This window comes from Chaetomium fimeti (genome assembly GCF_033439085.1).
Source record: "Chaetomium fimeti strain CBS 168.71 chromosome Unknown B0H64scaffold_7, whole genome shotgun sequence".
Taxonomy (NCBI): Eukaryota; Fungi; Ascomycota; class Sordariomycetes; order Sordariales; family Chaetomiaceae; genus Chaetomium; species Chaetomium fimeti.
In genome coordinates, this window is record NW_026944335.1 from 1520395 (window position 1) to 1546987 (window position 26593).

General features: G+C 58.2%; 13 protein-coding genes across 13 annotated transcripts; 7 read left to right on the forward strand and 6 right to left on the reverse strand.

The window, feature by feature from the left end:
* Positions 1-31: 31 nt before the first annotated feature.
* On the forward strand, positions 32-1757 carry B0H64DRAFT_467716 (thiolase-like protein; the record flags this gene model as incomplete). Its single annotated transcript, XM_062807724.1, has 2 exons — positions 32-402; positions 458-1757. The coding sequence occupies exons 1-2, from the start codon at positions 272-274 to the stop codon at positions 1755-1757; spliced, it is 1431 nt and encodes a 476-aa protein (XP_062656048.1). The 5' UTR covers positions 32-271.
* A 1126-nt stretch (positions 1758-2883) lies between these two features.
* Positions 2884-5276, forward strand: B0H64DRAFT_230505 (uncharacterized protein). Its single transcript, XM_062799718.1, has 2 exons — positions 2884-4180; positions 4243-5276. Exons 1-2 carry the CDS (start codon positions 3054-3056, stop codon positions 5075-5077), a joined length of 1962 nt encoding a protein of 653 aa, XP_062656049.1. The 5' UTR covers positions 2884-3053; the 3' UTR covers positions 5078-5276.
* A 1150-nt stretch (positions 5277-6426) lies between these two features.
* On the forward strand, positions 6427-7854 carry B0H64DRAFT_230508 (fructose-1,6-bisphosphatase class 1/Sedoheputulose-1,7-bisphosphatase). The gene is made up of 3 exons (XM_062799719.1): positions 6427-6684; positions 6753-7534; positions 7619-7854. Exons 1-3 carry the CDS (start codon positions 6563-6565, stop codon positions 7747-7749), a joined length of 1035 nt encoding a protein of 344 aa, XP_062656050.1. The 5' UTR covers positions 6427-6562; the 3' UTR covers positions 7750-7854.
* A 356-nt stretch (positions 7855-8210) lies between these two features.
* Positions 8211-10088, forward strand: B0H64DRAFT_407002 (Thiolase, N-terminal domain-containing protein). The gene is made up of 3 exons (XM_062804540.1): positions 8211-8475; positions 8540-8631; positions 8699-10088. Exons 1-3 carry the CDS (start codon positions 8469-8471, stop codon positions 9857-9859), a joined length of 1260 nt encoding a protein of 419 aa, XP_062656051.1. The 5' UTR covers positions 8211-8468; the 3' UTR covers positions 9860-10088.
* A 558-nt stretch (positions 10089-10646) lies between these two features.
* On the reverse strand, positions 10647-13170 carry B0H64DRAFT_407005 (uncharacterized protein). The gene has a single exon (XM_062804541.1). It carries the CDS (start codon positions 12733-12735, stop codon positions 10723-10725), a length of 2013 nt encoding a protein of 670 aa, XP_062656052.1. The 5' UTR covers positions 12736-13170; the 3' UTR covers positions 10647-10722.
* A 172-nt stretch (positions 13171-13342) lies between these two features.
* On the forward strand, positions 13343-14836 carry B0H64DRAFT_426605 (uncharacterized protein). Its single transcript, XM_062805745.1, has 3 exons — positions 13343-13532; positions 13589-14366; positions 14423-14836. Exons 1-3 carry the CDS (start codon positions 13488-13490, stop codon positions 14506-14508), a joined length of 909 nt encoding a protein of 302 aa, XP_062656053.1. The 5' UTR covers positions 13343-13487; the 3' UTR covers positions 14509-14836.
* Positions 14837-16136, reverse strand: B0H64DRAFT_347458 (P-loop containing nucleoside triphosphate hydrolase protein). The gene is made up of 2 exons (XM_062801363.1): positions 15943-16136; positions 14837-15870 (listed from the first exon to the last, which is right to left on the reverse strand). Exons 1-2 carry the CDS (start codon positions 16006-16008, stop codon positions 15004-15006), a joined length of 933 nt encoding a protein of 310 aa, XP_062656054.1. The 5' UTR covers positions 16009-16136; the 3' UTR covers positions 14837-15003.
* A 163-nt stretch (positions 16137-16299) lies between these two features.
* B0H64DRAFT_407010 (apoptosis antagonizing transcription factor-domain-containing protein) lies at positions 16300-18261 on the forward strand. Its single transcript, XM_062804542.1, has 3 exons — positions 16300-16405; positions 16459-16558; positions 16610-18261. The coding sequence occupies exons 1-3, from the start codon at positions 16342-16344 to the stop codon at positions 18180-18182; spliced, it is 1737 nt and encodes a 578-aa protein (XP_062656055.1). The 5' UTR covers positions 16300-16341; the 3' UTR covers positions 18183-18261.
* Positions 18262-18267: 6 nt separating this feature from the next.
* Positions 18268-18893, reverse strand: B0H64DRAFT_230596 (uncharacterized protein). The gene is made up of 2 exons (XM_062799720.1): positions 18853-18893; positions 18268-18798 (listed from the first exon to the last, which is right to left on the reverse strand). Exon 2 carries the CDS (start codon positions 18750-18752, stop codon positions 18345-18347), a length of 408 nt encoding a protein of 135 aa, XP_062656056.1. The 5' UTR covers positions 18753-18798; positions 18853-18893; the 3' UTR covers positions 18268-18344.
* Positions 18894-19084: 191 nt separating this feature from the next.
* On the reverse strand, positions 19085-20676 carry B0H64DRAFT_347465 (uncharacterized protein). Its single transcript, XM_062801364.1, has 3 exons — positions 20319-20676; positions 19452-20241; positions 19085-19389 (listed from the first exon to the last, which is right to left on the reverse strand). The coding sequence occupies exons 1-3, from the start codon at positions 20551-20553 to the stop codon at positions 19197-19199; spliced, it is 1218 nt and encodes a 405-aa protein (XP_062656057.1). The 5' UTR covers positions 20554-20676; the 3' UTR covers positions 19085-19196.
* A 708-nt stretch (positions 20677-21384) lies between these two features.
* Positions 21385-22577, forward strand: B0H64DRAFT_328311 (heme peroxidase; the record flags this gene model as incomplete). Its single annotated transcript, XM_062800824.1, has 2 exons — positions 21385-22398; positions 22479-22577. 2 exons carry the CDS (start codon positions 21385-21387, stop codon positions 22575-22577), a joined length of 1113 nt encoding a protein of 370 aa, XP_062656058.1.
* A 407-nt stretch (positions 22578-22984) lies between these two features.
* On the reverse strand, positions 22985-23973 carry B0H64DRAFT_467740 (carbonic anhydrase; the record flags this gene model as incomplete). The annotated part of the gene is made up of 3 exons (XM_062807725.1): positions 23847-23973; positions 23663-23773; positions 22985-23562 (listed from the first exon to the last, which is right to left on the reverse strand). Exons 1-3 carry the CDS (start codon positions 23854-23856, stop codon positions 22985-22987), a joined length of 699 nt encoding a protein of 232 aa, XP_062656059.1. The 5' UTR covers positions 23857-23973.
* Positions 23974-25362: 1389 nt separating this feature from the next.
* On the reverse strand, positions 25363-26464 carry B0H64DRAFT_445470 (60S ribosomal protein L8; the record flags this gene model as incomplete). The annotated part of the gene is made up of 4 exons (XM_062806851.1): positions 25363-25563; positions 25617-26126; positions 26187-26264; positions 26417-26464. 4 exons carry the CDS (start codon positions 26462-26464, stop codon positions 25363-25365), a joined length of 837 nt encoding a protein of 278 aa, XP_062656060.1.
* Between the last annotated feature and the right edge of the window lie 129 nt (positions 26465-26593).

The following is a 26593-nucleotide window of genomic DNA, read 5'->3' on the forward strand; positions in this document are numbered from 1 at the left end:
TTGGTAGTCACAGGCAGCCACCAACGTCATCTCCCCTCTCAATCCGTCTAAAGCGAGTGCGAAGGGCGATTTGAAACGCCAACGGATTCGGTGCTGTTTGCGGGACACAAACACCACATTTTGGTTGGGGTGCTCATCGTGCGGCGTTTGCTGTTGGCAATCTCATACTCATCCACGGAGCAAGGAACAGAGCACTCGTTGCTCAACCCCAAAAACGGTCAATTGGCACGTGTTGTTTCTTCGCCAACAACATACGCGATAGACGGCGAACATGGCCGCGCAAAATGGATTTGAGGACCTTGGTCTCTCTATTCTCGGCTTGGGGGCTCAGTACCCGCCTCATGACCTCAAGCCCGAGTCGCTCGAGATTTTAAGCAAGCGATTCTACCCAGAATCGCCAGCGTAAGTTTAAAACCGGCTGTTTTACGGATTGGAACTAACCCCCCTCTGTGGCTAGAATGAGCAAGGTGCTTTCGATCAACCGGTACACAGGCATCGACCAGCGCTCCTCGATAGGCACGCCCGACCACCCCCTGGTAAACCAGCCGAATCCACCAACAATCACCGAGATCAATGAAATCTTCATGAAGGAGGGCGTCCCGCTCGCCGTCAATGCCGCTCGGAAAGCACTGGCCGAGGCGCACGTGGAGGCAGGGCATGTCACCCACATGGTTTCGACAACATGCACCAACTCAGCAAACCCGGGGTACGACCACTTCGTCGCGACAGAGCTCGGCGTGAGCCCCAACACCGAGAAAGTCCTCCTCCACGGCGTTGGCTGCAGCGGTGGTCTCGCGGCCATCCGCACCGCCGCCAACTTGTGCCTGGGCCACACCATGCGACGCCAACCCGCCCGCATCCTCGTCGTAGCCCTCGAAATCAGCACCACGCTCGTCCGCAGCGAACTCGAGTCCATCAACGCCACCCAAGAAACCCGAATCGGCGTCGCCCTGTTCAGCGACTGCGCCGGCGCCCTCCTCCTCTCCAACGGCATCCCCTTCCCCAACACCACCGCGCCCCCGCCCCCAGCCATCTACACCCTCCTCGGCTGGCAACACCACACGGTCCCATCAACCGAATCCGACCTCGGCTTCGACGTCGACCCGCTCGGGTGGAAAGTCGTGCTCTCCCCACGCGTGCCCCAACTCACCCAATCCGTCCTATCCCCCACCTTCACCTCCCTCCTCGCCTCCCTCCCCCCGCTCCCCAAAACCTACGCCGCGCCCGCCGACTTCGACTGGGCGATGCACCCGGGCGGCGCCACCATCCTGTCGGGCGCCGAGCGCGCGCTGGGCCTGGCCCCCGAGCACATGCGCGCCAGCTACGACACCTACATCAATCATGGGAATAGCAGCTCGGCCACCATCCTGAGCGTGCTGGATCGCCTGCGCCGGAAGGACATGGATGCGTTGGCGCCTCCCCGCGCTGGTGGGGGTGGGCCGAAGGAGTATGTGGTGGGGTGCGCGTTTGGGCCGGGGATTACGGTTGAGATGTGCATGTTGAAGCGGAATTTGATGGGTGGTGGTGGTGGCGGTGGTGGTGGGGTTGGTGTTGGGGTTGGAGGGAGGGGTGGGATGGAGACGCCGCCTGAGACGGAGAGTGAGGGTGGTGGTGGGAGTGATGTGGATGAGCGGAGTGAGCAGGGTGAGCTGTTGGTTGAGGGCCCGGGTGGGGGGAAAGGGGGGGTAGATACGGGGATGGGGGAGGATGGGGAGGCGTTTATCAGCGAGGCGTTGGAAGGGGTTGAGCTGGACTGAGGTTTGGGTTTGGCTGTTTAGAGCGGTGGTTTTTGAAGGCGTTAGATTTTGAGACGATAATGATAATCTATGATGACGAGCCAATGGTCCAAGGTCGGTGATCTGATGCAAACTTTAGAAATGAGAAATAAGAACGGAACTCGCAAGAATTACAGAGAAATGGGCCATGAAATGAGGTAGGGAAACCATTGATTCATACTATATTTTCATTCCTCTCCGGATAATATATCCGGAGCACTTGAGAAGGGCGGCTCACTAGATTTGGGCCGTTATAAATCACATGGTTGCTGCCATGGGAACCGAGTAGATAGGTATCGATACCATGGGAATTCTGAATATCGTTCACTGGGTCCAAGATTATATCGGAGAGGATGGCTTGCGACTGGGCTGCTGCCGTAGACTCTGCGCCAGGCCGGACTGAGATCATGCAAGGCTTTAAATATCATGATAGCTGGGCTAACTAGGTAGTTAGCGCCACTTTCACCGCAGTACACAGTAGTTGCAGTTACTTCCCGATTCCAAACGAGATGAGAATCAACGGCCTGGAAGATATCCGTACCGTCTGCTAAGGCGGTTTCGAGAAACCTGCCCGCCCGGCACTCGATCTTTGACAATTATGGGTATGGCAACCAAAAGGTTCGAAAATGCGCTGGGCTTTGCTTAGGTTACCCATTGTCATGTTCGCCTCGCACAATCCTCATAAGTGAGCAGAGACGGAGTCAGAGTTGAGTCCCTAATAGGTTGTTAAGTGTCCGAGGCAACCTATCAATTCGGTTGAAGTTAAAAGCCTTGTAATTTAGCTCTGTTTTGCGGAGACCTCACACGTCATATACAAAAAGAGTCGGACTCCAAGGTCAGACGTCGACCAACGTCGATTGTCGGAACGAAACTAGAGCCATCCAAAGGCCCAAAGGGTTTGCATTAGCTCAGTTTCCTTATTACTTTACTCGGTATATTTTTGGTTTATTTATTTTCCCGATTTATTTCACGTAATTCTTCTTGTTTGGTTTCTTGTCTTCTTTGGAGTTCGGCTTTTTTTGGCCAGAGGGTGCCCAAGTCAGCACCTTCCTTCCTGTTGTGGCAAGCATTATGCATCCTATGACTCAGTATTTGAGAACCCAGTCAGGTCAATGACTGCCTTAAACGTAACTCTCAAGCTCAACCTGGTTGTGCGAAATGCTTTTTAGCCTCCAGTTCCTGCCGAGGAACAAACTGTAATTCTCGACAACAAACAGTGGAAAATCACCTCTTAAGCCAAAATCAAATCTACGTTTTGGCGTTTACGCACCCAACGGAATGAGCCCTCGACTTGTGGATCTGCCCGACGATATCCTCTTTCTGGTTTTCGCCAATTTGGAAAGCGCTCGGGAACTATGGGCTCTTGCACTTTCCTGTCACCAACTTCGGCACCTCGTCAGTAACGATGGGTGGCGTATTTTTGTTAGGAACAGGTTCCCGACTCTTAATGTCCCAGCCCCGGCTACGGGAAGTCGCACATGGCAGCAACTGGCCGAATCGATGACCTGGCAAAGCCGATGCTGGGATAAGCGGGCCCTTCAGTTCCAGGTTCTGCTTCCCCGTCGCCCCGACCCCATTAATGGCAGGCAGGGGTGGCGGCAAAGAGCCCCCGCGGCTTCATTCATGGCTGTTGTTGACGCCCACCTTGACCCGGCTACACAACAAGAGCTTGTTGTATGGGGTGCGGGGGAAGATATCGTCGCCCGCTATCGAGAGCGTCAAGGGCGAGGCAGGGTATCGAAAACCTCCTGGCAGAAGGTGGAAGGCGGAAAGCTCGGCCTCAGCGGCGGTTATGATGACGTGAAGACCATCAAGATCGTTAAGCATGGTAGTGGCCGAGCCATCGTTGCGGGACGGCATAACGGTGTATTGTCTCTCCTGTCCGCCGAGCCAGATCGTTTCGGCGAGCATATTGCCCAGTTCGGTTCTGTTACTGACTCGGGAATCAACGCCCGCCAACTCTCGGAACCGGGCACAATCAACGCTCTAGATGTCGTCGACAGCAGCAAGGGCCCGCTCGTCGCTGCCGCTTCCAAGACCGATTTGAGCATTTACCGCCTACCGGAGGATGATTCCGTGGAAATAGCCCCTTCGACGACCTACGACCTGAACGAGCGCCATTTGATGCCCGATTCCGCGAGGCTAGGCGGCGCAAGATGGATGGGAGATGGCGGGTCAATAGCGCTAGCTCTGGTCGGCTGCAAAGACCCTCTTCGTTATCTCACCCTCACGCCCACCGGATGGTCCCATCACGCAGTCGGGAAGAACGAAAAAATGGAGGCGGAATTCAATATCGAGAGTGACAGGACTATCTCCCCAAATTCTCTCGAGCCAGTCTACCTACATTCAGGGGCCAAATGGGGAACAAGTCTGCTCCTCAGTTCATGGAAGGACGGCACGATAAGGTACGTCGGTCTCCTCAACGAAAAAAGAGGTTCGCAATTCGTTGTGCTGACACATGACACAGACTCCAAGACCTTCGCACATCCTCTCCTTTCGACGCCGTCTACCAGGACAACGTGGATCCGTGGTCCGTTGCCGAATCCCTTATGGCCTACGGCACAGAGCGATTCGTAGCAGGCGGTGGAGATGGGCTCACTATCCAGGTGTTTGACTTCCGGTGGACAAAAGGCTACTACCACACCTCCGGCCTCTCATGCCTTGGTAGTGTCCCCTTCCCGCGGCCTCACCAGCCCTTCATGAAGCCGGTTAGTACCGAAGCGAATGGCAGGACGCGCTGCGACCACCTCATGGGCCTACCCTGCCGCTGGCATGAGCTCTCAAAAAGTCTCTACTACCGGCCAAACGCCAAGTACTTCCTCTCCAACTCACTTCGACACTTCAAATTATGCAGCGTGTGGTCCCTTGCCCGGCCCTCGGATGTCTCGCCCAACTTCTACGTCGGCATCTCGGGAGGGGTTGTCGAAGTGAATCTGGAACAAACTCCCGACACCTTCCCCCCAGAGACCGACACAGTTGACCCCAACTTCGGAACCGGCGACTGGAGAGCGGCGGCGCCTGCCGCGAGTAACTATAAGAGCCAACCGCTCGTGCCTGCCTTGATGGAAACGGGAGATGGGTATTCTTACTCGGGAAACGATCGGTCCATCTTGCTACCGGGCTTGGTCCGCTATCAAGGACCGGCGGAGTGGATGGCGACCCGGGGCCCGCTGGCGAAGCATCATCGACTTGACAACGGGTACCAGCAGGCATCGGACTTTGGAGCCGACGCGAATCAGATGTTTAAAGAGTTTGCGGATCCAAGGTTCTCCATTCGGGGGGTGGTTCAATTAGAAGAATAGAATGAGCAGGGAATTCTGGCTGGGCTTGCCCAAACGTCAACCTTTGTGCGCCCGCTGTGGTAGAAATTGTGTCCTCTGTCTCATGTTGTTGCGCCTGATCTCTCAGTTGTTGTACAATGCATTTGTCGTAGATTCCAACCCGTTCACCTTGGAAGGCTATGTTAAGTCTCTCAGCTTGAGGTTTCTCAGCTTCCCTCGGCCCATGATATCGCGAGACGAGGGTTAGGGTACCACATCCAAACCACACCGCCAAGCAAGCGAGCCCGAAAAGCGAGCAAGTCACGAGACCGACTTGGGCCAAAATTAAAGGAAAATCAGCTCCATTCCACTCGAGCAACAACCTGGAAACTCTCAGGTGACCAAGTCACATGCGCTGAGAAACTTCCATGAAGCTTGCCTCATGTCGACGGGAATGGCACCTGATTCGTGCATTTCGTTGATTCGGGAGTTGGCCCCGGACGGCGGGGGACTGGGGAGGGCCAAGAAATGCCGGGGGTTCTGGATGCGGACGCTGCGGGTCTCGTTCGGGACAAAGCGTATCCCGGCATGCCTGCCGTCCCGGGAAATCCTCTTTCGGAAGTGGGACGGCACCATCTACCCATGGGTGTGAGGGTATTGTGTTGGCTGTGTGTATCCTGACCTCCGTGGAGGTGCGAGGGTGCGAAGATCCCATGTCCCATTCCTCTCGACCGGAGACGCTCCCTCTTCATATGGAGATGCATTTCGGGTGAGACGTGGGGGATACCGTGTAGTAGCAGCACTGGGAATTTGCTGGAGATAACGGTGGAAGCGGCACGGAGACGTTTCGAGTGAGTGCCTGAGATTCTGACCAACAGCGCGCTTTTCTTTGCTTCCTTGCCCGGGATTGGAGATTTGGGGCGCTCTGATGTCAGTCAGCCGCCCTGCCCCGCAACGCCCCGCGATAGCCGTGCTCTGCCGACGACGGCCGATGAGGGGCGCGTTCTAGGGAGAAGGGAACCCGAACACGTACGTAACGGTGGGAGTTCGCGTATCATGTACCTTTCTGTTGGGGGCCTGGGCCGTGTGGACGGAAGATTCCCGGGTTATGGATGGGCCAGGAACGGGACGGGGGCGTGTGCGATTGCAAAAGATGGATGCCGTTCGGGTGCACTAATAAGACCCTATTTTTCTTCCCTCCCGCTCCTGCCTTGAGCTCGCTATTAGACGCAAATAAGTTAGGATCATCGTCCATTCTTCTCAAACTTCCTTCTCACCGTCCGTGATTCATCACCTGCATTCATTCTCCACTTGACATCATCCCCCCTTTCTTGTTTGCTTCCTCCCCCTATTCCTCTACCGTCTCGTCTCGTCTCGACAGAACATCACCGAGTTGCTGGTACTTCCATACCCCGTCACGATATTTCCGAGAATAGCAGTCGAAGCTTCAATTGTTCAGATTTGAGCACCCGACGAACAAATACAAGGCCAGAAGAAGGGGATATACCACACACGCCAACAACCACAATGGCTTCAGCAAACGGGAGTAGTCCGGCCGAGGGGGAGAAGGTTAACACCCATATCGTCACCCTCACCCGGTTCCTCACTGAGGAGCAAGTAAAACACAAAGAGGCCACCGGCGACTTTACGTACGACACCCCAATTCCTATTCTGTCTTTTCCCTCCGATGACCATTGCTTGGCTGACCCCAACCCAGGCTCCTCTGCCACGCACTCCAATTCTCGTTCAAGTCGATCGCCTACTACATCCGGCGGGCGACGCTGGTCAACCTGACGGGGCTGGCGGGCTCGTCCAACACGACGGGCGACGAGCAAAAGAAGCTGGATGTCATCTCCAACGACCTGTTCATCGAGGCGATGCGGTCGAGCGGGCGGTGCGCGCTGCTAGTGTCGGAAGAGGAGGAGGACGTCATCTTCTTCAAGGACAGCACCAACGCGCGGTACGCGGTGGCGTGCGACCCGATCGACGGCAGCTCCAACCTGGACGCGGGGGTGTCGGTCGGCACCATCTTCGCCATCCACAAGCTGGCCGAGGGGTCGACGGGCAGCAAGGAGGACATCCTCAAGCCGGGCACGGAGCTGGTGGCGGCGGGCTTCACCATGTACGGCGCGTCGGCGCAGCTGGTCATCACCATGCGCGGCGGCAGCGTCAACGGCTTCACGCTCGACAACGGCCTCGGCGAGTTCATCCTCACCCACCCGGACATGCGCCTGCCCCGGAGCCGCGCCATCTACTCGGTCAACGAGGGCAACTCGCTCTACTGGGAGGACAACGTCAAGCAATACTTTGAGTCGCTCAAGGAGGCCCCCGAGGGCGGCAAGCCCTACAGCGCCCGTTACATCGGCAGCATGGTGGCCGACGCCTACCGGACGCTGCTCTACGGCGGCGTCTTTGCCTACCCGGCGGACAAGAAGAGCCCCAAGGGCAAGCTGCGCATCCTGTACGAGTGCGCGCCTATGGCGATGGTGTTTGAGAATGGTAAGCCTGATTGATGCCCTCCCCCCCCTCCATCCCCCCGTTGTGGAGTAACCGGCAGCAACTCACACCCCTCTTCTCCCTTAGCCGGTGGTCAAGCGGTCAACAGCAAGATGCAGAGGATGTTGGAGGTGGAGCCAGAGCACATTCATGACAGATCGGGCATTTTCATGGGCAGCTATGACGAGATCGAGAAGGTCAAGCAATTCCACAAGTGAGGTTTATTGTAGTTGAATATTAGCGACTTGGTGTTTTGTCTGGGCGTGTTGGATCCTGATGCTTGGAAAAAGGGCAATTGACTGCCTGCCCAGGTTGTTGCTCCGCCAGTTGCTCCCAACCCCGCGTCGTCGCCGGGCGGAGCATCCTTCTGAAACCGCTAAAAGGGTGATGTGGCGATTGCGATAGTTACTTAATGTTCAAAATATTCGATGGTGGCAAGTGGGAATACCAGACTAAAGAGAGGCATGTGTTCTATGATCCGATCCAGTTATCGGGCATTCGCATTGGCGTTTTCTAAGCTGTTTGTTGATCGCGGAACAATTTGGGGGAAGGAACACCAAAATGCAGTGAGCGGCTTCCCCAAGCATGTGAACGGCTTTGAGCGGGTGCTGAGAAATGCACCCCAGCCTGCGCTAATCCGGATGCGGCAATGCCTCGGCCTTTCTGACATCACCTGGGCCGTCGCCACGGCAAGGCCAACCGACTCGTGGACCGAGTTCCAGAGTTTCAACGGAAAAGTCCATGAGCCGCCGCCCGAGGTAACTTTGCATCCATCCTATTCAAAGAGTGGGATTGTGGTGCTTGCTTTATAAACTCCGTCTACTACATTGCTGCTTAACCCATCCTTTGCCAAATCATCACCAAAAGTCTCTTCCTTGACACCGCTCCCTTTTTGTTCAACGTCTCCTCTCTCTCCCACACATACACACAATTCACAATGGGTGGTATGTTTATTTCTCCCTCGGCTTACTCGGAAACTAGCCCCTCGCTGACTTGATGCATCTGCAGCTCTCGATAGACTTTCCCAACTGGGCGGCCAGATCTCTGGCGGCGCTGCCGCTGGCGGCAAGGCGAAGCTCCTCGAGAAGAACCCCGACGATGTAAGCTTGTTTGCCTGTTGCTGCCCGCCTCTCGTTGCCCTCATGCGCTCACTTATCTGTTCTCCAGATCGTTGTCACAGCAGCTCTCCGGACAGCCATCTGCAAGGGCGGCAAGGGCTCCTTCAAGGACACCTTCGCGGCTGACCTCATGGCCGGCGCGCTCAAGGGCGTCATTGAGCGCTCCAAGATCAACCCGGCCCTCGTCGAGGATATCGTCGTCGGCACCGTGCTCGCCCCCGGTGGCGGTGCCACCGAGATGCGCGCCGCCTCCCTAGTTGCCGGCTTCCCCGACTCGACCGCCGTCCGCACCCTCAACCGTCAGTGCTCGTCCGGCCTCCAGGCCTGCGTCGACATCGCGAACCAGATCCGTGCCGGCATGATCGAGGTCGGCATCGGTGCCGGTGTCGAGAGCATGTCGACCCAATACGGCCCGGGCGCCGTCTCCGAGTTCTCTGAGCTCCTCGAGACCCACCCCGAAGCCGCCAACTGCAAGGTGCCCATGGGCGTCCTGTCCGAGAAGATGGCCAAGGACCGCGGCGTCACCCGCGCCAGCCAAGACGCCTTCGCCGCCGCCTCCTTCAAGAAGGCCGCTGACGCCCAGGCCGCGGGTCTCTTCAAGGAAGAGATCCACCCCCTCAAGGTCAAGTTCGAGGACCCCAAGTCCGGCGAGACCAAGGAGATCGTGGTCGACCGCGACGACGGCGTGCGCCCCGGCGTGACGGCCGAGTCGCTCGGCAAGATCCGCGCGGCCTTCGCCAAGGACGGCTCGATCCACGCCGGCAACGCCAGCCAGGTCAGCGACGGCGCGGCCGCCGTGCTGATGATGAAGCGGTCGACCGCCGAGAAGCTCGGCCAGACCATCCTGGGCAAGTTCGTCGCGGCCTCCATCGTCGGCGTGCCGCCCCTGCTCATGGGCGTCGGGCCCTGGAAGGCCATCCCCAAGGTCTTCGAGCTCACCGGCATCTCCAAGGACGACGTCGACATCTACGAAATCAACGAGGCCTTCGCCAGCCAGTGCCTGTGGTGCGCCAACGAGCTCGGCCTGCCCCAGGAGCGCATCAACCCCAAGGGCGGCGCCATCGCCTTCGGCCACCCGCTCGGCTGCACCGGCGCCAGGCAGGTCTCCACCCTTCTGTACGAGCTGAAGAGGACGGGCAAGCAGATCGGCCTTACTTCCATGTGCGTGGGCACGGGTATGGGTATGGCCGCCGTGTGGGTGGCTGAGTAAGGGAGAAGGGAAAAGGGGGGAGGCTTTTTGTATACCTATTTTTCTGTTAATGACATGATGGCTGTGTACTCTTAGAGCAATGCATGTGGGTTTGGTTACATGGACAGATTCAAAGCGGATGATCCTTTTTTGTGATGAAGCAGTGTTACGGTGTATGTGCTTGTGGGTGGGAAACATATTCATTCTTCGGAAATCATCACGGCTTCTGACCACGACGCTTGCGATTTCATCATAGATCATCATCTTCATTGAGAACTCGTCAGCCCACTGTTCCTCAACGACTCCACTCGTAGCGAACTCTGTTAAAACTTTGTATAACATTTCACGCCTGATCCCGTCCTTCCCTTCCGAACATTTTGTTGACATTGAGACCAAAAGTGACCTTGCCTGTTCTCCCCCAGCTCACCGAGAACGCCGCCAAAGAAACACTGTCAGAAAAAAGCCAGTCATCCGTATTCTCTAATATGCTACCACCCTGCTTCCTGGCCCATATAAAGAGACCGAGGGTACTGAATATAACGCCACCCGTCGTCCGAAGAACCGACCCTGCGTGCAGAGCAGCGCGACCTAAACGCCCTAAAACCCCTAAACCTTAATTCCCTGGGCCAATACCCCATGCTACCGCCCGCAGGCCACACACAGCCCTGGCACCACCAACGCAACTCAAGGGGCGCTCGCCGGGGGTCTGCTAGCCCCCCCATCTCCCCCCCCCCCTCCTCCACCGGCATCTCAACAAGCAAACCCGGCGGCGGGCCATCCACAACACAAAGACGCGCTAATGATGCTGCTGCACTATCACCACCCCCACCACCCCCACCCACCATCACCACCCCCTCACCCCTCTGTAGCAGCCGCCAGTCGCTCTAGTCCTGGCTGGCGCTCAGATCCATATTCTTCTCCCACATCATGCGCAGCAGCGCCAGCGTGCCCGCGTCCTCGGCGCCGTCGACCAGGCTGGTCCCGCTCAACCCATGACCGTGGCCGTGCGCATGGCTGTGGCCATTGCCGTGGCCATTGCCCAGCACATGGCCCTGGCGCTCATGCATGCGGCTGGCGCCGTCGTCGTCGTCGGTCCCGAGGCTGGAGCTGGCGCTCTGCAGGGTCGAGAACACCCCGCCGCCACCGCCGCCGCCGCCGCTTCGTGGTGTGGGGGGTCGGCGGCCCCCGCTGCCGGAGCCGTTGATGAGGTCGGCCATGCTGGAGTTGCGGGTGATGGCGTCGCGGTCGCGGTCGCGGTGGTTGTTGGGGTTGTACTGCTCCGAGAGGCGCGAGGCGTGGTGGGAGGAGGCGGCGGTGCCCGGGCGGGGGATGCGGCGGCTGTTCTCGAGGCCCGGGAGCTGCATGACGCGGGCGATGGAGCGGGCGACCGGGTTGAGGTGGCGCCGCACCGTGAGGTATTCCATGCCCGTCCGCTCGAGCGCCTTGTTGACGCGCGGGTCGCGCGCGTCGTACGCGGTCGGCACGCCGATGAGCGGCCCCGTGCCGGCGGTCACGCTGGGCGGGCCCATCCCTATCCCCGGGTGGGGGTGTGGAGGTTCCAGGCTGGAGCTCGCGCGCTGCAGGTTGAGCTTTTGTTGGGTTCTGTTCATCTCCCGCGGCAAGGCGTACTCGCCGCTCCGCCGTGAACGGGACACCCGCGCCATGCGCTCCTCCTCTTCCTCGTCGTCGCTGGCATTCTCTGCGGCTGCCCGACGAGCGTTCAGGGCATCAATGCCTCGCGCTTGTGATAGGGCACCCGCAGACCGCCGTCGCTTGGGCACGCTGATCTCGTCTTTGATATTTATTCCCACCCTCGGCGGCCCATTCCTATGTGCAGCTAGCATGAACGATTCACCCGCTATCCCAGATCCCGGCTCCTGACTGTTGTTTCCTACGAACCGAGAGGTGAGCTCCGCCTTCCCGCTACTACCCGGCCGGGCCTGGGCTGTGGTAACGGGGGTGTTGGAAAGGTATTGACTCGGACCGGGGCTCGAGTCCGGAGGCGACTGCTGCCGCAAGGAAGACGGCCGGGCCGAGGCGTTTTCGGTCGACATCATGGGTGGAGCGCCGTGCGACGAGGTTCTTGATAGAATTCGGGATGTGAGGTATTCGTTGTGCGCGATCTTATTGTTCCGAGGAAGGCTGCTGACGGAGTATTGTGAGCCGTCTGTTGCGCCGTTTTGCGTGCCGTTTTGCGAATCGCTCTGTGCCCCGTTGCTCAAGGTGCGCTGGAGCTCAGCGTGTGGCGTCGGTGATCCGGATAGCGAATCTTCGTCGTCGGCTGCGGCATTGGTCGTGTACGCGGAACTGACGGCAGAGCCGCGGCGGGAGAGCAGAGGCGAAGCAGATGTGCTGGCGTCCACCCACTCGTCGTCGTCGTCTTGGTCCCCGTTTTGCTCCTCGTCGCCGAGATTGAATTGGACCTTGGAGCCTCCAGAGGACCTCAGCTTGTGAACGGCGGGACTCGAAATGGAACGTTGGAGGTTGATGGCCGACTTTGTCTTTTTTCCAACCTCGGCCTGCGATCGATTGCGCTTTAGGTTTGTTTGCGAGGTGTTCTTTTTGAGATTGGACGCCGACGGGTCGCGCGACAGTTTCAGCTCGGAGGTCGCTCGGCGGTGGTGATGGGACGCAATCGCGGCGCCGGGTCCTCGATCGGGGGAAAGCGACCCGTGTCTTCGATTCAACTTCGCTGTTGACGTAGCGGCATGGTGTTTCTGGACACCCTTCGAGGACGGATTCCGTGCATGGGGACGCCCACCTACGACGTGTTTCTGGCCCTTCGCTCGGTACTGCTGCTGCGGAGGATGTTGCTGTGGTTGGTCGCTCACGTCGGCGGCGGGTGGCTTTTTTGATTGGTTGGCGCCCAATCCGTCGCTGTCTCTGTCCCTCGCCATGACAGGCTGACTGTTTCTTTGTTGCGCCTTATTTCTCCCTAAACCACTTGCCTGAACAGTGCCGCACGGGTGCCTTTCTCGCGTGAAATGGGATCGCTGGCTGCAAGAACGCGCCGTTGGGAAGTGGATCGTGAGGCAAACAATTCACCGGACCTTTGGCGGCAGAATCAGTCAAGTCGCTGTTGACTGGTAGGGTAATTCGTCATAGGCTCGGGAGGTGGGGGCTGTAAGCATGAGAAGGTCGTGATTGGGAAGGCTCTCGTTGACGGTGAGACTTGTACAACCAATTGGTAGAGGCCTCCTAGATATGCGATGTCGGAAACGGCAGAAAACTAGAAAGCTAGCTTTTGAGGAGGCAATTCTTTCGATCGGTCGAGTTCAAGAACGGGACTCTTGTCCGAGTTCAACCGCCGTGACCGAATACCAAAGCGGTGACGGAACGGGTGGAATTATCTAGCCGTTGATTGGCGAAGGCCCGATGAGAGATCCACCCCACCGCGAGGAATCCGCAGCTTGTGAAAGTGCGGATGTGTATTGGTTTACGGTACAGGTGTAATGTTACCAATACAAAATTGAGAGGGTCGAAAGGAGGCAACTGGGCTCCTAACTCCCTACCTAGTCCGTGCATACAGGTCTCCATTTTCCTGGTATTGATCGCGACTCGGACCCCGCCACTTTCAACACTCGCAACAACGAACATTACGTTTCAGTGTTTTGCAATTGAGACAGTTTCAACGTCGTTGAATATCAAAATGAGCACCCAACTCGAAACAGAGCGCAAGGAATATGAGAGCCAGGTAAGCCCGAGGTAGTCAAATCGATGTAGACAGAAACCAAGACTGACACTCGATAGCTCGAGCTCGTCATCACGTCGCTTAGGGAGGACCCTGATAATGCCGAACTACAAGGACTTCGGAGCGAGCTGGAGCAGATGATCCAGCTGCTCGATGATTCTCTCGCCGAACTCAAACCCAAGAACGAACCCACCAGTGCCGCGCCGAAGAAGGCGCCATCGCCACCCCCGGCCGAGCAAAAGTGGTCACGCGAGAACCACCCGGCATTTAAGAAAGCTGCCCCCGTCGAGGAGAAGGAGAAAGAGCCTGAAGTTATCGCGTACCAGGTCAATGACAATGTCATGGCAAAATGGCTCTCGGGTGACAAGGGCTTCTACCCGGCGCGCATTACCGCGGTGACTGGTTCGTCCACGGCACCCATCTACACAGTCAAGTTCAAAAGCTATGATACGGCAGAGACCCTGCGTGCTAAGGATATTCGCCCGGTCGCACAGAAGCGCAAGGCTGACGGCACTGCCGTCTCGACCAACAGCAACGCAGTCGGCGGCTCTGCGGCGACGGCTACGACCAGCCCTTCGGCGCTGACCCCAACCTCGACGAACAACGGTATCGTCATGTCCGCCGCGGCTGATATGTATCCCCAGGCGCAGGCGGCAGGCAAGGCGGGAGCGGAGGACAACGACGAGAAGCCACGGCCCAAGTTCAAGAAGATCAAGGCCACGAAGGAGCTCGAAAAGGGCAAGAACAAGTGGCAGGAGTTTACCACCAAGGGGAAGTTTGGCAAGTCGGGCAAGAAGGACAGCATGTTCCGCACGCCCGACGGCATCCACGGACGGGGTGAGTAGCCCAAGAATTCCTCGCATTTTAACACAAACGTGCTAATCTCGTTACAGTTGGCTTTACCGGCTCTGGCCAGTCAATGCGCAAGGACCCTACCAGGAGCCGCCATGTGTATCAGCCCAACGAAGAATTGGATTAGACTGACATGGTCTTCTTTCTTTCAGAAACGCGGTCACGGCCTGGAGCGGAACAGATGTGCCCGTGCAAAGGGGCAGCGACCACTGGCGTTCGGTTTATCGAAGGACGGCATCATAGGTTGGAGTTACGGTTTGGGATGAACCCGGTTTACGTTTTTTTCGTCCCTAATTACTCTCGTTTCAGACGGACGCTAACGTGGTCTCGGAGCCAACCCGCTAGTCGATGCGCTGATGCTCCCGTCTTGGTTCACAGCGCAGAAAGACTCTAGAGTTAGCCGTAGTATATATTGAGATACCCTATACTGCGCAATACAATTCGTTCCTCGGCATTGTTGTTTATGTTATACGGCTGAATGTGCCTGACCCACATTTACGCTTGCCATCTCATCCGGATTCTAGATCGAAACAATAGTCATACATATGATACAAATCACTGGAGCCACAAGGCTGGTGCAGTTCAACAGCCCAACCTCACCTTCGAGGTGTATGCACACCCACTAGCTAACCTCCAACCCAACCTTCGCCGCCAACTTCCTCGCGACATCCATAAACACGGCCGCCCGTTCCGACTCGGGCTCCGCCGCAACCGTCGGCCTCCCTCGACTCCCATCCTCCCCAATATTCGGATGCAGCGGCACATCCCCCAGCAACTCAATCCCCTTCTCCCGACACATCTCCAAAACCCTCTCATTCCCCCCAAAAACGGGCGTCTCCCCCCCACAGCACGGACACCTAAACAGGCTCATGTTCTGCACCAACCCCAGCACCGGCACCCCAACTTTCCCAAACATGCCCACCCCCTTCACCGCGTCCTTGACCGCCAGCACGTGCGGCGTCGTCACCACCACCGCCCCGTCCACGGGCACCTGCTGCGCGATGCTCAGCTGCACGTCCCCCGTCCCCGGCGGCAGGTCCAGCACCAGCACATCCACAACCCCGTCCCCCGCCCCGCCGCCGCCGCGCGCCGTCCAGTCCACCTCGTGCAGCAGCTGCTGCACCGCCTTGAGCAGCATCGGCCCGCGCCACACCACGGGCGCCGACTCGTCGGAGTGCAGGTAGCCCAGCGACATGGTCTGCACGCCGTAGGCCGTCAGCGGGATGAGTTGGTTCTGGGCGTTGAGGTGGGGGGCGGTGGTGGTCAGGTCGAAAAGGGTTGGGATGGAAGGGCCGAAGATGTCCGTGTCGAGGATCCCTGATCGTAGCCCGAGGCGGGCGAAGGCTAGGGAGAGGTTGGCGGCGATGGTGCTCTTGCCGACGCCGCCTTTGGCTGAGGAGACGGCGATGATGTGGGAGACGCCTTTGATGGGGCGTTTGGTGGGGAGGCCGCGCTGGAAGCGGGGGATGGTGCCTTTTTGGGGGAGGCCCTTGGGGGGGTGTTAGAGTGTTGTTGGTGGGGGGTGGGTTGGGAGTTGGGTTTGGTGTGAGAGAGGACTTACAAGAGGGTTCTCATGGAGGAGCGCACGCGTGGTGTGGAGGAACCGGCGGGAGATGTGGGATTTCATGATGACTTGTGTTGGGGAATTATCATTGTATTTCGATCATGTCCTAGGCGCCGGCCATGTATTTTGTGATGAAGGTGCCGAGCCTCAACTGATGTTAATGTTCATGACTGTACCGACCTCATCGAGTTGTATTGATGCTGCTGAGAGCTTCAGCGAGGGCCCCTGTAATCAAGGTCCCACAGCACCCCACTGCGAACCCAGCGGCGGGTTCTGCCAGAACTCACCGCCAAAATTTCCCGGCCGCTGGCTCTGATCCTGCTCCCCTAAAAATTTCCATGTGGGGTGTCAATCGAGAAGCCTCTGCTCCCAGCAACCCAGAGCGCAATCACCACCATGTCGGCAACACGCAAGGGCCGCTCTGGGCGGTTTTCCGAGTTCGAGGAGAAGGTCGCAAAGGGTTGGTAAATACATTATTTTCCCAATTGCTACCATATCTGACCCGAATACCAGATTTCGATATCGAAAACGAGGCGCCCGATGATGATGAGCAGAGCGGGAGCGAAGAGTCGGCCGACGAACACGCCGGAACAGAGCACTATGTTGCTGTTGGGTATGCATGGGCCCTACCCATATTTCTCATGTTTCTCTAACAGCCATGTAGGAAGAGCAAGCTCCGACAAAAAGATGCAATTGCACTGGGCCCCGAATACCGCGGCTCGCGCGTCAGCAGAGAGGCGCTAGAGGAGAGCAGCGAAGATGACGAAGAGGAAGACGACGAGAGCGGCGACGAAGTATTCGACGACCCAGAAACAGCAGACCTTGAAGCCGATCACATCGATGACGACGGCGAGATCAGCAGCGACAATGCGCTTTGCGAAAGTGACGAACAACACCTCAAGGACTTTGTCTTTCGCGGCAGCTCGAAACCTAAGGTCCCAAATGGGCGGATCAAACAGAGACCTACCGCTGCAGACTTCATGTCTTCATCAGGGGAGGACCTCGAAGACGAAGAGGACGAGTTAGAGGCGTCTGAAGAAGACTCTGAGCTTGACGGAGACGGCGCACGCCTCTTTGATCTGGAGGCCGAGCTGTCTGGCGAGGACGAGGAGGAGGACGATGAAGAGGAAGGGGACGACGATGAGAGCGAGGGTGATGATGAGGAGGATGATGAAGAAGGGGACGAAGACGAGGAGGAGGATGAAGATGAAGAAGATGAGGAAGACGCAGCATCCGACGACGGTGACAACGAACGCGCTCAACTTCGGAAAATGGCGACCGAGGGGCAGAAGAGCATCGTGGCCGCCATGTCGCAAGCTGCCAAAGCGGACGCAGAGAAGGGCATGGCAGTGCGCGTTCAGCGCCGTGCGTTCGATTCCATCTTGAACCTCCGTATCCGGCTACAGAAGGCACTGGTGGCGGCAAACTCGTTCAGCGTGGTCGACAACAGCCATGAGAACGGTACGGAAGCGTACCACGCAGCCGAAGAGGCGGCGGTCAAGCTGTGGAACACAATTGACAGCGTCCGGCACAGTTTTATGCCCGAGAGCAGCAGGGCCAAGGTCGGGGACAAGAGGAAACGCGGGGTCGACATGGACACCCCGAGTCAGACCATCTGGGAGAGCATGCAATCAGTGGAAGAGGCCGCCCACTCCCATAGACGGAAAGTCCTCGACAAGTGGTCGGAGAGAGTGAAGAAGAGCAACGCCGCGCTCTCCACCAGAAAGCTGGTCAAGTCCGAAACCCAGACTCTCGTCTCGGCGTTGGACGAACAGCTCCTAAGCTCGGAGCGGCTTGTCAAGCGCGCGCGGACGCCACGCTCCTGCGCGCCGGCGCAGGCGGCCAAGAAGGTCGAAGAAGACGCGCAGATTTACGACGACGCCGACTTCTATCAGGTTCTCCTCAAAGAGCTAGTCGACCAGCGGAGCACGGACACGGGGGCGCCGGGCGAGTCGGTCGCGACGGTCCGGTGGGCGGCGCTCAAGGAGACCAAGACGCGGAAGAACGTCGACAGGCGAGCCAGCAAGGGGCGCAAGCTGCGGTACACGGTGCACGAGAAGCTGCAGAACTTTATGGCGCCCGAGGACAGGCGGGAGTGGGAGGAGCATGCGATCGACAGGTTGTTTGGGACGCTGTTTGGGCAGAAGATGGAGTTGAGGGAGGAGGAGGAGGCCTCGGACGAGGAAATGGGCGGTGTCAATGTCGAAGAGGAGGGGTTGAGGCTGTTCCGAAGCTAGTCGGACTGTACTTTGTTAAGCTAAGGTGTAGGCTAGCCTGTTGGATACAATTTAAAGAATCAGTGTCCGCCTCCGTGGTATTCACCTCCCTCCAAAATATTAACTCCCTCCTAATCATCACCTTAGCCATCACCTCCGTCCTTCTCCTCCTCCATCCTCCCTTCACCCCTCCAACAACCCAACCACCCCACCGCCCACCATCGCAACCAAACACGCCACATGCACCACAAAATGCACCACCGGCCCCCCAAGCACCCTCTTCCCCTGCAGCCCACCCCCCATCCCCATCCTCACCCACGCCCTGTAGGTCGGCCACACATGATAGGTCCCCAGCCCCGCGCAGAACAGGGCCGTGACGCGGTCCCCGTCGTCGTCCGCGATGCGCCCGCCGCCCAGCAGCGCCAGGCACGCCAGGTTGGTCGCCAGCAGCAGGCCGCCCAAGTTGCGCAGGATGAGGCGGGCGTCGGGCGAGGCCCCCGGGAGCTGGGCTTGGGGGGTGAGCAGGAAGGAGAGCGAGGCGGGGGTCTCGATTAGGAGGTGCAGGGTCAGGGCGGCTTTGAGGGGGGGCATGGTTTTGGTGGTGGTGGGATGGGTTATGGCGGGTCGGGGTTTTTATCTATGGCTTTGTTAGTTTGTGGGATATGGGTGGTGTTGACAGGGGTTGGCTAACTTTCTCTTAAAGATATCTTGGGAACGGTGGTATCAAGTCGGCTGGAAGTACCGGTGAGGTTAATCGGCAGCACAAGTTGGAAGTTCGGATTTAGGTGATGAGTGAGAATTGGTTCGGATTGAGTTTCGAATTAAGCTGACAACTTGATTTGGACCCACGTTCTCCGGAACGTCGTTGCCGTGGCATTCGTTTACCCCTATTCCACACAACACGCCAAGATGGTGGTTGAGTTCCCACACAGCTGAACGCCGTCATATACTTTATATTGCTACAAAACGGTAGGTGTTATCTAACGAAGAGGGGAGTAATAACAGGTGTCTTCATAAACTAGCAACACCCGGAGGCTAGAACCCCTGAACATGGGTCCCGACCCCCTTCTCCTTTGCATACTCGATCAGGTGCATGCCGACGGACAGGTCCATCAGCCCTATTCCGACGCTCTTGTAAATGACGTTGCCCGTCTGGAGCCACTGCACCAGGTTGCGCCTCTTTGTGTCCGTCGTGTGGTCTCCTTCGAGTGCGGCCAGCTCCCCAAGCCTGCGTTGCATCGTATTAGTGACTTGTCCTCGCCATAAAAAGGAAAAAGAAGAATGACTTACTCGACCATCTGCTCCGGCTTGACCCCGACCTCAATCAACTCCCCCGCTTCCGTCAACGCGCCCTCGATCGTGTCCACGACCACGACACCCGCCTCCCTCTCCCCGACCGTGAGCGCCTGCCTCACCAACCCAGCCGGAATCTCCCTCATCTCGGGGGTATAGCTCCCAATCGCGACCACCAACCGCCCCTTCCCCACCCCCTCAAACAGCCCCTCCTCAAACAACGGCTCCATCGACGGCGTACAACAAAACACAACATCCGCCCCCCTCAAAACCTCCCGCAACCTCCCCCCCTCACCATCCCGCCCCCCCTCCCCTCTAACCAAAACCTCAAACCGACACCCCTCCCACCCCTCCCTCCTCTTCACCCCCTCCGCCACACCCTCCCCATCCCCATCCCCATCCCCAAACCTTCTCAACACCTCCGCACTCGCCTCACTAACCCTCCGGTTCACAAACACCACTTCCCTCACCTCGCGCCCGCGCGCCAGCAGCGCCAGCCGCGCGTGCCAGTAGGCCTGCTCGCCGCAGCCGAAGACTACAATGCGCGCGAGGGGCGCGGTGCGCTGGCGTATCATGGACAGTGAGCCGAGGGCGGTGCGGAAGGCGGTGAGCGCTGCGGCGTGCAGGAGGCCGAGGGGCGTTCCGGTTGGGGAGAGGAGGGTTATGGCGCCGGTGGGGCGGATGGTGGGTTTGGGTTTGGCAGCAGGGGTGGGGGTGCTGGTGGTGGTTGTGGTTGTGGTTGTGGTTGTGGTGGGGGGTTGGTTGGTGGCGGAGGTGAGGGTTATTACTGCGGGGTGGGGAGATGGGGGGTTAGTGGTACTGTCGGGGGAATGAAAGGAGGGGGGAGGGTTTTAAAGTACCTACCCTTGACGGCGTTACCGGTGGAATTGCTCGAGGGCATGAACAGGGTGGTACAACCCGTTTCCGTGTTATTGACAGAAATGCGCTCGGGCTGGTGGATTGCGGACCCATCCTGTGCGCCGACCGAGTGCTCGTGCAGGGCCGAGATGAGGGCGTTGCGGAAGCCCTCCAATTCATCGGGGGTTAGGTTCTCGAGCAGGGACCGGATCTGGTCGTCGGTGAGAACTGTGAGCGTCATTGTTGCGGTTGCTGATGTGGCTGATACAACTGATGTTGCACAATACGTTTTTGGTATAGTTGAGATAAGGCGTGCGTAGGATGTCTTATAAGTCCGGACCAAGACCGAGGCCCAACTGCAGGCGCCGCCTCCGGGTTCGGAGCCGGGTGGGCCAGGATTGCCGTGCCAAGGCCGTTGCTGGCCGGGGACGGCGGGGTGCTTGGTTCGGGGATTTGACTTGCCCGAGTACCGGTTGATTGCTTCCCGTCATTGCTGAACTTACACAGTGACTTATCAAGATCACAACAATCCGGACCCGATTGCCAGTACTGTATCCTGAGCCATCCAGGATGCCCCCTTTCCTTTCCTGCGACTTCACGGAGCACAACAGCGGGACGGTGCGTTTCATCTCCCCGATGCTCAAGCAGGGTCCAGGATGCTACCGAGCTCTCCTATAAACCTATGATGAGCTGTTCTGACTTGTTACCCAGCTGATGGTTGCCCGCATCGTCGGACATCCGCAGCCGCTCGTGCTCCCTCAACTCTGCAGCATGGCCACGAGACGCAGTTCCCTCTTTCAGCTCCGGGGAAATGGACGAGCTAGGTCGGTGAGCTTATGCGAGTGACGATGATTAGACGCGCACCATTCCGATGTCTGAATCAGCTTGCTGTTGTGGCCCCTGAAATCTTGCACTCGGGCAAGGAGCCGCGTTGCCTTCTCGAAGAATGGTTCGTAATACATAAACCTATGCCCGGCATCAGGTCTGGTCGAAGCTTGATCCTCTGGATGCCGCATAGTTCAGCCCACAAAGCACTAGAAAACATCAGCTACACGTAACTCCCATCACCACCATGAAACTCAACACCCTCTGTCTCCTCACCCTCGCCCTCAGCTCCTTAGAACCCACCTCAGCCTACCCAGGCCTAGCCCAAGCCCTCACCAACCTCCCCACGCTCCCAAAACGCCAAACAGTCACCCTCCTCGCCGACCTCCAAACCCTCCCGGACACCGCCCTCTCCCCAGCCGGCCTCACCATCAAGAACATCCTCCTCCACAACCGCGCCGCCACCTCTCCGCAAGACCTCACCACCGTCTACACCCCGCCCGGCCCGCTCGACAGCGCCGCCTGCCGCGCCTCCACCTGCTGCGTCTGGAAGCACGTGGCCGACACCATGGCCGCCGCCTTCCTCAACCCGTCCACCAGCCACTGCAACTCCCTCGCGCGCCAGGCCGTGCGCCTCGGCTTCCACGACGCCGGCACCTGGTCCCAGTCCGGCGGCAGCGGCGGCGGCGGCGGCGCGGACGGCTCCATCATCCTCGCCCCCGCCGAACTAGAACGAACCGAGAACCGCGGCTTCGTCGACGGGATCGCGCCGCAGATGCGCGCGTGGTACGACAGCTGGCACGATGCCTACGGCGTCGGCATGGCCGACCTGGTGCAGATGGGCGCGACGGTGGCGAGCGCGGCGTGTCCGCTGGGCCCGCGCGTGCGCGCCTTCGTGGGGCGGAATGATAGTGCCGTAGCCGCGCCCGAGGGCCGGCTGCCGCCGCCGGAGAGCCGCGATGCGGAGGCGTTGGTGGCGCTGTTTGCGGATAAGACGATTGGGGTGCGGGAGCTGGTCGCGTTGGTGGGTGCGCATACCGCGAGTCGGCAGCGGTTTGTGGATGAGGTGCTGTCGGGCCTGCCGCAGGATAGTACGCCCGGGGTGTGGGATGCCGTGTTTTATAATGAGACGGCGAGTGAGGACCCGCCGCTGGGGGTGTTTCGGCTGCCGAGTGACCAGGCGCTGTCGCGGTACCCGGCGACGCAGGAGTCTTGGAAGGTGTTTGCGGATTCGGTGGGTGGGCAGACTGTGTGGAATGATGTAAGTGGTTCTTCGCCGGACTTATTTGTTTACCCCTGACTCGCATTATGGCGGCCGAAGATGCTGACGATGAACTGTAGGACTATGCCGCCGCCTATGTCCGTCTGAGTGTGCTCGGGGTTGAACATATCAATGATCTAACAGAGTGTACGGGTGTGCTTCCGCTACATTCCGCCTGATTATGGCGGGTTGCTTTGGTAATATCGGGGGGGATATCGTTCATTGAGGTATTCTCAAGACGTGGTGTCAAGGGGGACGGAGCCGGTGGGTAACTGGCTCCGGGGCTCTTCACTCCTCTCCGGGGAGTATGGCGAGGCTGATTGCGTCTCATAATGCTTGGATACTGTACTGTTAGGGGGTGATGAAAGCGTGACGAGACTATCAGAGCAAGAAGATTTCAATTCTTAACAAAATAATGTTGATGATATTCAGATCAACCATCATCACATCGACACAGGACACTGACATGCTAGCAATCCTCCAGCAAGTTCCTTCCAGTCATAACCGTTCCCAACAACAGCCAGACAAGGCACAAAACTCAATCATACCCCCCCCCCCCCCCCTGGCATGGAAGACAAACGACAACTCACCGCACCGCCATCGAAGCGTTCCCGCCCCTAAACACCAGCTGCGCATGCCTCCCCCTAACCTCCTCCCCGTTACCGCCCGCCACCCTCACCCCCCTCTTCGTGCCAAACCCCAAATCCCTAATCCTCCCACTCGCAAGATCAAAGAAACACCCATGCACCTCCAGCCCCCTCTCCCTCACCGCATCCTGCACCACCCCATTCGCCATCAACACCGCAACCCCCGCCTCGACATTCAACTCCGCAATCCTGACCGCCCTCGCCCCCTCATCCTTGATCCCCGCCAACTCCTCCTCATGCGCCGCATGAATGGCCCTCAGCGGCGTCAGCCACGTATCGAGGACGCCGCCGAGGCGGGCGCGGCCGACGGTGGCGAGGGCGCCGCCGCAGGCCGAGTGGCCGCACAGCACGACGTGGGCGACGCGCAGGTGGGCGACGGCGAACTCGATCGCCGCCGACGTGTTGATGTCGGTCGCCGACACGATGTTGGCGATGCACCGGTGCACGAACACGTCCCCCGGTTGCAGGCCGAGGATGGTGGTCTCGGGGCAGCGCGAGTCCGAGCAGCCGAGCCAGACTGGTAGGGGGCCGTTGGCGGTTAGTGGCTGTTTCGGGGTTGGGGTCTAGGAAGGGGGGTTGGAGTGGGAGAGGGAGGAGGAAGGATGGATGGGACTTACGGATTTGAGGTGCTTGCCCGCTTGCGAGCTTGGGGAAGAAGTTGGGGTTCTGGTGCGCTTTGTAGCCGGCCCAGGCGTTGTTGGAGCTCAAGGCGTAGAGGAAACTGTCTTCTGCTTCGGTGGGTTGTCGTCAGCAAGGTGTCTCTTTTGGGGTGGCCGTAGAGTGGCTGTAAGTAAAACCTACCTTGCGCCATGTCGCTTGGTTATGTCTAACCACCAGTAACAAGCAAGTCGAACGGAACCAGGAAAGTAACTAGGTAAGAATATGAGGGAAAGAGGAACCCCGAAACAGGCCGGAGCTTTAAAACCTGACGAGTGATTTCGGGTCTCGTTGGTATGACCCGAGCACGGAGATGAGTTGCTGGGCGCGTATGCCCGTGGAGATGCAATCCGCCCCGAAACGGCTTATATACCAGGCCACTCTCGTCTCAGAAGTGTAAACGTGCGCCGCGGGATGGGCCGGATCGAGTGACCACCCACGCCCCAAGGTGCCAAGAAAGATTGAAGAGCTTAAAAGATGGGGGGAGGCTAGCAGTCAAGTGCCTCAAGAGCTGGGGAAAGCGGAGACTGCTGGGGGTTTGCTGAAAAGCGAGTCGCGATAGGGGTGGAAGCGGCGTGGGGGTTGGTGTCGCGACTAGCAGTGGTGGTGTGGTTATGGCAGCGACAAGGGGGGAAAGCCTTCGAGTTGAGATCCAAAAGAGAGACCGAGATCTGCAAGATGAGGAGAGCGGACTCGCGGTCCTCATAAGCATTTCCAATGCCCGCGTATGTACAACCTTGACCAGACACGTCCGTCCCTTCTCCGAGGGTTTAGGACTCGGGTCTCTCGGGGGAATGTGTGACAGGCCGGTGTTCAGTCCAAACGGCAGGGCATACCCCTCGTCTCAAGTCCGTAGGGCCGCATGAAACGCCTCTTTCCCCATCCGCTCACCTCCGACCGAGATCTGATATGCGAAAGCATGAGGGGCTCCCGGGATAATTATAGTGGCTGGACACGGATCAGATAATGTTTGTTCCCCATCTCTGGTTTCCGGGTTGCTTACATATTGGTTGATCGGAATTTCCATGGCAATTGCTAGAGGAGTTGCTGGGTTTTAGGAACAATGGATTTCGAAACAATCAGCGGAATGATGCGCCGTTGGGTGGCCCGATGCAGTTAAGAGATAACATTGTAACGGCATGAACTTCGGGTTGATTTTGGAGCGGGTGAAGGTGGCTTCCCTCATCAGACGTATCCCCGTCTCCCCGGATCAACTGCCACAGACCCGTGTTGGCGATCCTTCACTTGTGTCGCACAATGTCCGGACGTCGTGGAGATTAAGCTTGGGTTGTGCTTTGAATGTAACCTCCCAACTGTCTTGCCTGGTGGCGGCAGTCTCCCGCGCTTCCCCGGATTATGCTGGTTGAGTTCGGGGAACGAAACTCGAAACCTGGGGTAGCGCCATGTGACATTCGGGGATGGAAAATGAGGCACTTGGATTGTGAAGGCAGTCGGTCACAGCGCGTGGGATCCTGAAGTTGTGCAATTCATCGCATTCATTCAGCTGTCCCGACCCGCCCCGATATGAAAACAAAACCTGGTATCAACGCCCGTTATATGTGGCCGAGGCAAGCAGTTTATTTCACCCTGATCTGGTTTTGGTATTCCCGTACGCCATTCGTAAGTGCAGCACCGCCCATCCGACCATTGAAATGCTTCATTAAACCTTGATGGCGGTCTCGATGGCCTTCTGGCGCTTCTCGATGCGCTTCTGGGCCTTGTAGCCCATGATGCCACCACCCCACTTCTTGCGAGCCTCATCGTGCTTCTCGACGTAACCCTCCTTGATGGCGGACACGAGCTTGGACAGCTCGTTCTTGTCCTCGGAGCGAACCTCGGTGATGGCGAGGACAGCGGCGGTCTGGAGATTGCGTTAGCACAGGCACTCATGGAAAAGAACAGCGACAAGCTTACCTTCTTGTGAACGACGGTGCCGAGTCTGGCCTTGCCCTTGATGATGGCATAGGGGATGCCCATCTTGCGGCAGAGAGCGGGCAGGAAGATGACGAGCTCGATGGGGTCGACATCGTTGGGAATGAGGACGAGCGAGGCCTTCTTGTTCTCGATCAGGCCGACAACGTGGTTGAGACCGTACTTGACGACGTAGGGCTTCTTGCTGACGTCCTCCTTCTTCTTGCCCTCCTTGATGGCGGTGGCCTCCTTGAGGAGACGCTCCTTCTTGTCCGTCTTGGTCTCAGGGCGGTACTTGTTGAGGAGCTTGAAAGCCTGGGCGGCGGTGTTCTTGTCGAGGACCTGCTGGAATTGGGCGATCGCAGGCGGCACCTTCAGGCGCATGTTGAGGATCTTCTTCTGGCGCTGGAGGCGGACATACTCGGGCCACTTAACCATGCGCGAGAGGTTGCGCTTGGGCTGGATGGCCTGGCCGATACCGAAGTTGCGGGGCCGCTTCTCGATGAGCGGGTTCTAAAGGGATGTCAGCACACGCGATCGGGGCTGGGGGTCTTGGATTGGGAAGCAACTCACCTTGGGGGCCTTCTTGGAGCCAGCCTTCCCCTGAGGGAAAGGGGCCGGGGCGGCCTTCTTACCAGATCTTCCAGGAGGCTATCATTGAGGAGAAGATATCAGTAAATGTTTTCCATTGACTGTAATCTTCTGAACTCTAAAGAGAGGCTGGATGGCGTTTCCGCGCATCACGAGCCAGCTCAAGCCATTCATCACCTGCGGTTTTGCAACCAGCAGGCGGAAATTCATACATCTCGCGGATCCCGAAAGATCGTTGAGAGCATGTTGCAAGTATGCATCGTGAGATGCCTTGCGGATGGTGTTATCGTCATCGGGTGCTTACCATTTTGTCGTTGGGCGATGCTCGGAACGGGGTTGTCGAGAAGAATTCTGGCAAGGGAAATTTTTGGTGGTGCTGCACACAAGAA